We start from the raw sequence: 10,912 nt of genomic DNA on the forward strand, positions 1-10,912 counted from the left end.
AGATTTTGTTTTACAATCCAGATTGTTTTACAGACTGACACCTTGAGTTGAAATACATCTTTCTTTTTGTTTTGATCTATATTTCGGTTTAGAAAAAATGTCTGTTCCTCTTAATTTATACTCACTTTCCCTTTTTATAAACTTGGTTTGTATATTAACTGGTAAAATTTCATGATGGGCTTTATACAATATTTTAAGGTGGTTAAACTCCATCAATTCAATTCAATTTGAAAAGTTTTTAGTTGTATAAATAATGGATTAGTGTGGTCTCTGTATCCACAACCTCAAACAACACGAATAGCACGTTTCTGTAAAAGAAAGATGGATTCAGTGTAGGTTTTGGTCAGATATGGAACAATCAATGAATTATACAACAATAACAAAACATACTTATTTAATGATACTTTAACCTTGTGTAACACGGCTATGGTTTGTGACACCTTAGATTTGACATATTCTAAATGCGCTTTCCATGTTAAATGTCCATCAATAATAATACCTAGAAACTTAATTTCATTCGTCCTTTCTATTTCTATGTCTTACACAGTCAGTGTTGCTTCGACCTCCATATTTCTACATTTGAAAATCATAAATATGGTTTTACTAATATTTATAGACAATAGTCTGTTAGAATTGAACCATTTCATAATATTCTTAAACTCTTTCTCTATTACTTGTAATACAATATTTTTTTGGTGTCATCTGCAACATACATTTAAACAATTTCGAAATATCATTCATCATTATGGGTATTTATTTTGTGGGATTTTGCACTTAAACAACTCTGCTGTATGGATGCTCCAAACAAAGTTTTGTTGTTCCTTTGTGACAATGACAATCAATATTCTAAATATCTGAATATCATTCACATAAAGAAGAAAAAGTACTGACCCCAGAATTGATTGACTGATTGATTGAATTGACTATTGAATTTGACATATTGTTTTCAATTTTTTTTTTAAATAACTGGCAACCCATTGATGTGCGACACCTCTTATACAATATTTAAACAATTTATGCAATAATATTTCATGATCTAAGGTGTCAAATGCTTTTTGTAAATCCACAAAAACGCTTACTAAAATATGTATTTTATCCATGGCTGTGAATATTTCTTCAGTTAACTCCATTAATGCCATGGTAGTTGAGTGATTGGAGCGAAACCCATATTAGCTATTACTTAAAATTTTACACTTAAATAATAAATAATGTACTGTATTTAATCTTGTCGCATACAATTTTTCCAATATTTTAGAAAGGTTATTTTAGCGCATGTGGGTGCAAAGTTTCAGGAAAACATCATGAAGTTTGGCGTAAACTGCTAGCATTTTATTAGAGGCTAGACACTCTCTTTAAGCTTAAAGGAACACAACATTTATGAAAAACTAACCAGCTATTCTGTGAAATGGTTTATTTAAACTCTTTCCTGAAAAAAAATCATCAATTTATGTTGAGCAATTATGATTTTATAATACTTTTTATTCATATTTTTGCATTAGGTACAGTAGCGGCCATTTATAGACAGTCACGTGACCTTCGTGACGTATCGTGTGCTGTAATCACGCAAAAAACAACATGGCGGCAAATGACTACAAAGAGACTCATGAGGAATTAGTTCATCCCACGCTGAACATCAGAGAGAAAATTCTGCCCTATAGCAAAGAACCACTTCATCAAAAGCAGGACAGCCACAGGGGACTCACCAAAGATTTTGTGTCCAGCCGACAGTGAAGATGAAACTGGCCAATAAGCACGCATTGAGCCGACCCATAGCGTGTAGAAGTTGGGGACTGTCTGCAAGTTGCGTGTTACAGGGAGATGTATGTGGGACTCAAGTTACCATTTACATTGGTCACACTGGAAATGTAAGTTGTTGGACGGTGCCTAACCTGGACGGTAAACATCCGACTGACTTTTACTCGCTAGGTTAGCTACATGTGCTTACCCCATCTTATGTTCTTAAAAATTATTATAGCCTGGTAATTTTACTTTTCCAGTGTTTCCTCAGAGGGAGCCCTCTGCGGCAGAAGCTAGGGTTGGGTCTGCAGCCGCAGCTCTTGGCCTTCTCCTGGCGCAGAGGGCTCCCTAAGATTGTGTTTTTGTTGCTAGGTTGCCCTGTGCTGAGCATTAGATCATCTGTTTTGTTTTGTTTTGAATTATGCACCCTTTTTTTTATGTGTCGATATTGTGTGGGTCGGTGTGCTGGGGATTTGATTTTAAACTATGTAAAGCACTTTGAGTTGCATTCTTCTGTATAAAAAGTGCTATACAAGTAAAGATTGATTGATTGATTAATTGATTGATTGATTGATACTACAGTAGGCATGACGACATATTTTTGGCACTAACGGAACCCCATATTTTAGTGCTGGTCAGTCGATAGACATCCGACACGGTCACAGTCAGATCCTGTGTAATTTTTTTTTTAAAAAGGTCACCGATGCTTACTGCCGAGGCTGAGTGAAGCGCCGGAAGTGAGTCATTTTGTTTACCTGAACGCTTCTGGAGTTATCAGCCTTTAGCGCATAACCCCCATTTTGACGTTCGATGTAAGCTCGAAATTGTCAAAATAGCCAAGTCCGCCGCTCCATAAACGCAGACAATTTATTATCATTGCACGAGAAATGGCCGTTTGCTCCGGTCAACGAGAAATCGGGCGGCATACCGCGTGTCGTCGTTTATAAACACGCACACGCACGCACACACACGCACACACACACACACACACACACACACACACACACACACACACACACACACACACACACAAACACACACACACACACACACCACCATCAGATGTCTCTAAAGTAATTGTAACAACTCTGGCCATTTATCGTCCATAAACAACCTTCTCGCGACATTTCACGATCTCCTCTGGTGAGAATTATGAGATCTCGCAAGATGGGATATTACGATAATTATTTCTCAGTAGTGAAACACTCTTTAATGGAAACATCTACGAGTCGAAATTGTACTTTATCAAAATTGGAGAAATATTGTGAAAAACTGCAATGGAAACACAGGACTGAGCAGTGGGCAATGAACTGACAAGGATTGAACGAAAACGGAAATAAATACACACCAACTAGAAACACGAGAGACACCTGACACAAGTGGCTGGAGGGAGCTGATTTGATGACACAAGGAAGGGACCAGCATGACAAGGACAAGTGGATATGATAAAACTTGACGAAACAGACACTGACCAAAAGGACAAATGACAACTAACATCTAACCAAAACCCGAAATACATCATTACTCCAAATGCTTGAAAAATATTCATTTATCCAAGTTCGATCCTTGAGAGCCCCTATCTAGTCTGTTTTCCATGTTTCTCTCCACTAACACACCTGGTTCATGATCAAGATCATTATCAGGCTTCTGCAAAGCTTGCTGATGAGCTAGCTGATCATTAGATTCAGCTGCACCGCAGGAGGGAAACATGGGAAACAGGCTGGATAGGGGCTCTCGAGGACCGGACTTGGGCACCACTGTTATACACTATAGGTGTCAGACTGATTGTATATATGTATATGACAATGTGTGACTTTTATGCCATTATAAGCCATCTATGATTAAGTATACATGCCACATACTAGGGTTCGAATCCACATTAAGGTGATGACAGTGGACGTTGATTAATTGATGACATCATCATTCAATAGTTTTTGCAAGTCGCTGTATACGCCAATGTAATGAATAAGTAAATAAAAATTACTTTGCAAACTCCAAGCACAGGCTCACCTACTCAATCACATTTTACGGCTGATGTCTTGAACACACCAAGCGGGGGGTGGGGTGTTGGCGGGGGGTTGCGTGATATAATTCTGATTAATATATTGTAACCAAAAATTAAGCATGTTTACTTATTTTAAGTATATTATCTATACACTAAAAAAACAATGTTCATCAAGTTAAACATTAAAAAAAGTATTGTTGTTGCAAGATCTGACATTTAAGAAGAACGCAGAAGTCATTTGTGAAAGGGGAATTGGAAGGAATGCAATGCATGTGCCTTGAGGGTGTTTATACCACATCTGTTACAGCTACCCCAATATGCAAAAAAAAGATAAGGAGTAAAGATATGTGCATGAGACAACAAAACTCCTTCAACGCGATCCAGAATGCAATTTCAGTGTAGTGACATCCTCCCTTTGATTTAACAGGTGTGTTCCAGGTAATTTCCCAAGCATGTCCATGCGTGTGCACGCGTGTGTGAGAAGCTTCAAGAAAACATGTCACCAACTATTAGTAAAACGACAAAGTACCACTGATTGTCACACACACCCAAGTGGGGTTGTCCACATTTGACCCACCCACGGAGCGGTGAGCAGTGGTGTCGTGCTCAGAAATGATTTGGTGATCTAGCCCCCCAATTACAACTCTTAATTCTTAAGTGTCAAGCAGGGTCAGGCAATGGGTCCCATTTTTATAGTCTTTGGTATAACATATGGAGGACCAAAACTGCCAAAACTAAAAATGACTAAATAAATGACTAAATAAATGACTAAATAAATGACTAAATAAATAAATGAATAAAAGTGAAAATAAAAGTGGATATTAAAAATATAATTCAAAAATTAAATACAAAAAATAAATAATGCATGCATTGTTTAATGCATATATATATACATTGCAACAGCGAAGCCCAACCCATGACAGGCTTAGGACCGCCCCCTCATTTGAATAACATTTTGACCTGACGGTGTCTGCAACATGAAATGTGAGAGCAGAGCATTTTTATTTATTGATTGATATTTAATTTTATTTATATATTTATTTATTTATACATTAATTTTTGCATTTATTTTTATTTTTTGAATCTCGCTTTGTATTTATTTTTACTTGTATTTGTTTATTTATGGATATATACAGATTTTGTTGTTTTTTATATCCGTTAATTATATTTTTTTATACCTGTTTTTATTTTTCACTTTTATTCTTTCATTTATTTATTTAGTCATTTGTTTATGTTTTAATTTTGGCAGTTTTGGTCCTCCATAATAACCTACACGGGAATTGAAACTACCACCCAGTCTCAGGGCGGACACTTAACCACTAAGCTGGTACAGAAACCTGAGTACAGAATCACTCGTTCGTATCCAGGGACATACAGTATCTGAAAAAAAAATTATACACCATGTGCATATGTGTGCAGGGAGGTAATTATTTGAACACTTCTCTAATTCTATGTTTAGTTTAGATTAATAAATGTCCTTTACATTACTTGAGATGAGATAATAGTTTTCACTGTTCCTTACAGCATTCTTCTGTTGACAATTACCAACACTCTTCTTGGCAACATTCTCCACTGCTGCTTTCCAGCGATGACATCTCTTCTACACCATATGAATGTACAGTAAGTAGTGTAATACTCTGCCAACATTGCTGCATGGGGCTGTTTTGGATTGCAAATGATAAAGTTTTTGTTATTATCAATCACATACACTCAACAAAGCAGAGTTGTGTCCAACTCTATTAGCTAAAATCGTGACTAAAATATACACTGGACCTTGCCATAGAGAGCAATGCTATGAGCGTTTAAGCACGAGGTACAGCAGGATGACATCACAGATTATTTATATCTCCGAACACTCAATGGCAAGAACAAGGATCTAATGTGAATGGTATGTTGTGGTCTTAAGACATTCAAACAGTGGTCACAAGATTGAAGAGGCTGCTTTCACTAATTGTTTAAGTTCCGATGCCTACCATATGACACAACAAGAAAACAAGAAGACAACTCAACACAAAATACTTAATAACACTGAAACAAATCATTGAAATGTGTATATCAACTCGATATACACTGTAAAATTTAATGTAGCCACAAGGGGGCACAGGCCAGTGTCTTCTTGTGGCTGTCCCAAGCCTGGATAAATACAGAGGGTTGTGTCAGGAAGGGCATCCGACGTAAAACTTTGGCCAAATCAAACATGCGAATCAAATATATGACTTCCATATCGGATCGGTCGAGGCCCAGGTTAACAACGACCGCAATCGGTGCTGTTGACCTACAGGGTGCCGGTGGAAACTGGACTACTGTTGGTCGAAGAAGGAGAGGAGGAAGGTGTGTTTGTAGGAAGAAAGAGAAGAGGAACACCAAGAGTCTATGACTGAGAGTAGGGGTTTTGAATGTTAGAACTATAACAGTAAAAGGTAAAGAGCTGGTTGACATGATGCAGAAGAGGAAGGTGGACATACTGTGTGTTCAGGAGACCAGGTGGAAAGGGAGAAAAGCTAGAAGTTCAGGAGCGGGGTTCAAGTTGTTCTATCATGGTGTAGATAGGAAGAGAAATGGAGTAGGAGTTATCGTGAAGGAGGAGTTTGTTAGGAACATGCTGGAGGTAAAAAGAGTATCATATACAGTGATGAGCCTGAAGCTAGGAATTGAAGGTGTGATGATCAATGTTGTTAGTGGGTATGTGCAACAGGTAGGATGTGAGCTGGAGAAGAAGAACTTTTGGTTGGACCTTGATGAAATGATGCAGAGCATCCCTAGAAGTGAGAGAGTTGTCATTGGTGCAGACTTCAATGGACATGTTGGTGCAGGAAACAGAGGTGATGAGGAGGTGATGGGCAAGTTTGGTATCCAGGAGAGGAACACGGAAGGACAGATGGAGGTTGACTTTGCCAAAAGAATAGAAATAGCTGTCGAGAATACTTTCTTCCAGAAGAGGCAGGAACATAGGGTGACCTACAAGAGTGGAAGTAGGTAGGCAGGTAGACTACATCTTGTGTAGACGGAGTAATCTGAAGAAGATTGACACTTTGACTGCGGGACCGCATCGCCGCGGCGCCCCAAAACTCCACTCGAGTGCTGTGGTCTGCGTGAACTGTGGGGCAGGCGACGCGCTTTAGCCGTCTGACGGCGGCAATACACTGTAAAAAAAACACCCCAAAAAAACAAAAAGCACGCTGTAAAAAAAAAAGGAGGAAAAAAAAGCACGCTGTAAATAATCTGCGAAACAGCAAGGCCGCGAAAGATGAATCCGCGAGAAACGAGAATACCGTACTACATTTCAAAGAAGAGCTGTAATCAAAAATACAAAATGATACACACAACTAGAGAAAGTGCAATTTGTGCAGAAATTGTGTGGGAATGCTGAAAAGCCTAATGCTATAGCTGAATGCTAAGATTTGAATTTATGTGCTTAAATAATTTCAGTGAAATTATAATCCATTTCCTGATATGATAGTTAATTGGTATCAGACCATCGAATGTACTACAATGTGGTCCAAGCAGGATTTGAACCCATGTACTCTGTGGTGGTAGGCACTTGCTCTAACCACTGGGCTAATTTGACTTGGCTAAAATCATGGCTAAGGCGTATTTCTTTTGAAAAATGTCATTGATGCTGAAAGCTAACGTGCATTTAATCATTTCAGTGAAATTATAAGCCATTAACTGATATGATAGTCAGTTGTTATACATGTATATCACTTAGCATAATGTCCATGGATATTTTTGCAATGTACAGTCGGAGGTTAGAACTCGCAACATTCTGGTTGCAAGACAATGCACTTTACCAACTGCGCCACCAAGCAGAATTAGACAGCTGGTAATAATGATAAGTTGTATGTATGGGAGTGGGCGTGGAAAGTGGGACTTAGAAAAAGTTCAATGTCTGTCCCATTGAAAATAAATGGGTAAAATATGATATTTAACGTTAAATTGTGTGAATACTGTAATTAATGTGGAATCAGATGATATTATGCCCCAGGAGGCGTGAATTTTTGAAGCTAGTTGAAATTCGAACAATGTAAATCGGAAGTATTATGTGGGAGTTATTGCATGGCAAAAAAGTGTGGAGAATAAAAAGTGCCTGAAATAATAATACAAGTTAGAACCAACATAAGCATTCCCACAATAAAGGTTAGAAACAACAACACAGAGTCCGGCTTTTGGAGTTAGCAAAATCTTAAATTCTGGAGGGAGACGGTAATTTAGGACTTTAATTGTGGACCAGAGGTTTGCAATTTCAGTCTCCTGTCTGAGCATAGTCCAGGTACGGTACGGTACGGTACGATGCGATGCGATGCGATGCGATGCGATGCGATGCGATGCGATGCGATGCGATGCGATGCGATGCGATACGATATACTTTTATTTTCTCCGTGGGGAACTTTTTCCTTGATGGTGTCCTTGAGATAGTCTGTAAATCTTATAACTGCTCAGTGGCATGCCAACATCGAACTGCATCATCATGCTGGCATCACTTCCTTGCCTGCAAGTGTATGAATTGGATCTTTGTGTTGTCTAATGCAATTCCCAACTATTTTGACAACATGAGGCATTAAGCATCATGCCAAACCTGTGACAGACCAACAGCAAATTGTTTGTATTGTTATAGTAATATTTCTATAAGTTGCTAACCAGAAAACTGCTTGAAAAACAATGAACATTATGTTTAATGTCAATAAAATCTGTGAAAATAAAGTAAGTGGAATGGAAAATCACTCCCAAGGCTAAATTCATCATTTAATGTTATCTCTCTGAACACTTACTGTCATCACATGCAGTCAAAATGATACTGTACACAAATTTACAGGAAATGAAGATGGACGAATAATAGTATGGTCCCCCTTTAGAATCTATAAGGCCTTCTACCCTGATGAGAAGGGGGAAAAAAGTGGGGAGAAAGGTACCTAATGTTGAATGAGAGTGCCTGCAGGACTCACTTCGTTTTAGATGCGTGATATGTTTAAGATGAGAACATTTTGTGGGACAGTCTGAGTCTTGGTATTCATCATCACTAGACTAATCCAACCAACCTTTTGATGTGTAGGTGAGCTAAAATATTACAACTTTTATGGAAACAGGAAATGGCCTAGACATTGGTTAATTTATTGAGATATGTGTTTTACAACTTTTGTATATACAGTATGTTGTATATAAACATGTTTAGCACAAATGCACAATTTAAAACAAGAAGACTGTACTGATTAAGGTGTAAAGGCAAGGTTTTACTTGTTTTTAATGGCAGTGTGTAGAATTAAGCGCCATTTATTGGTGAACTAACAATTCATTCATTTTAAAACCTTACTATTATTTCAACAACATGCACAAAAAAAGTTATGTCAGAGCCATTGGCTATTACGGTAACAATTGAATCTGACAACCACTCCACCAAGCCACCCCAAGCCTCACATCCAAACACATTCCCTAGTACTAGTAGCCTGGCTTAGTTAAAGAGATCAGATAAAAGGGCAGCTTTTTGGGCTTGTATGGCTGCACTGTCAAGTGAAGTTTATTTGCATAGGCCTTTAAACAAGAGTCTAAAGGGGCTTCACAAGCCTAAGTTTGACAAATATTAGTGACATCATTAGGCAAGTTTCCACTAAGTGATACACTTCAACTGGGTTTACCACAGATGATTCGAAAACCGTAATGTCTGATCTGGCATACGTTTTTACATTGTAGGGTGCTTAGGCAGACTGTCATAACATGACATCAAATGGCCAAGATGCCACACAGTTTAAGAAAGAAACACATTGCATGCAAGATCCCCCCCTCAAGATGGACATAAAAATACACTGGTGTAGCAAGCAGCAACTTTGAGAACGTGATAAATTTCAAACTAGTGTGGTTCACACTTTGAGGTTTGAGCACAGGGAGTTAAATGGGAGTGCCACATGCTACACACAAGTGGTCCTCATAAGACCGAGGTTCCTTGCAAAGAGTACATGTGCAGAATGTTCTTTTCAATGGGGGGTAGGTGTTTACTTGGCCTTGTACAACCGGAATATTGCTATACTAATCTAGTTTTCAAAGGAATAAATTATTGACTGGATGTAAACATGAGCACTGCCAAACGAGTGCATTTACCATACATAGGTGATTTGTATAATGTGCCAATAGTTCTTCTGTGATGTGGGAGGTAAATTAATTCTTGTGTTATGGTCCACCTGTTGATGTTTCCATTCAATCACACATGCTCAAAAATGTGAATGAACGCCAAACTCTTCCTTCTCTATATTGGAAAAAATATATACTTTGAATGGAAAATTCAATCATTTACAACCAATGGTTAGTACATTTTAGTGTAATTGATTGGATAAAGAGGTGTTTTCAGGCATCTGACTAATTCTATACATAGATAACACATAGAAAAGCAGAATTACCATCACATATCAGTCATATGCCGTTTTACCTGTGTCTGCTGGCGACTCGAGCACCTTGAGCGTGCGCATTCCCGCCGGCGTATAGGTTATAAGAGGTTCGGAGCGGGAACGCGCTTTTGGCGTCCACACAGGTCAAGAGAGCCAGCAGAGGCAAAAGAAGTGCCATCCCGCTGATCAAGATGCGACCAAGAGTTTCGTTACAATTCAGCGAGGGAAGGCTGTCTCAACTGGAGATGAATATCCCAGCTCCATGGAGTAAAAAATAATAGACGGTCAAATTATTTTCAAGTAAAAAAAAAAAAAAAAAAGTTCGTCCTATCGATCCTGATCCATAGCCTAATCCTAGTAATGCAGTTGACGCGCAGTTTAAACTCATCTGATCCGCTCCGGGTCCCGCCTTTCGTCCACGTTTACTGCGATCTAACTCGACAGATTTTATCCATCAGAGTAATTCGTGTCGCATACGAAACAAAGAAAAGAAGAAAAGGTTGCGACATAGTTGCTACAGACTGAACCAAGTCCAGCTGCTCCTCCTCTGCATCACCGCCCCGCAGAATTGCCCCCGCCCCTCCCGGAGAAGAAACCAGACACATCCAACACCAACAACACTACTGTTAGTGTTGTACTGCTACAGACCACTCTTGAGTTAGTGTAATTACTGTCGTCAGAGAGAGAGAGGGAGAGAGAGATTTTAATAAATTATTTATATATTCGATTTTAATTGACATCCTTCAATTATATTTATTCTCCATAAGGAGCCTGAAAAATTACCAAGTTTTGGATA

General features: G+C 38.5%; 1 protein-coding gene across 6 annotated transcripts in view; it reads right to left on the minus strand.

Moving 5' to 3' along the window:
- emilin1b (elastin microfibril interfacer 1b) overlaps positions 1–10,603 on the minus strand; it is a 68,728-nt gene extending 58,125 nt beyond the window's left edge. For all 6 annotated transcript variants that reach the window (XM_077564259.1, XM_077564253.1, XM_077564257.1 and 3 more), the window contains exon 1: positions 10,158–10,603. In XM_077564259.1, the coding sequence (XP_077420385.1) occupies positions 10,158–10,294 (137 nt within the window). In that variant the 5' untranslated portion in view covers positions 10,295–10,603. The remainder of the gene's footprint in view (positions 1–10,157) is intronic.
- Between the last annotated feature and the right edge of the window lie 309 nt (positions 10,604–10,912).

This window comes from Vanacampus margaritifer, chromosome 4 (genome assembly GCF_051991255.1).
Source record: "Vanacampus margaritifer isolate UIUO_Vmar chromosome 4, RoL_Vmar_1.0, whole genome shotgun sequence".
NCBI lineage: Eukaryota > Metazoa > Chordata > Actinopteri > Syngnathiformes > Syngnathidae > Vanacampus > Vanacampus margaritifer.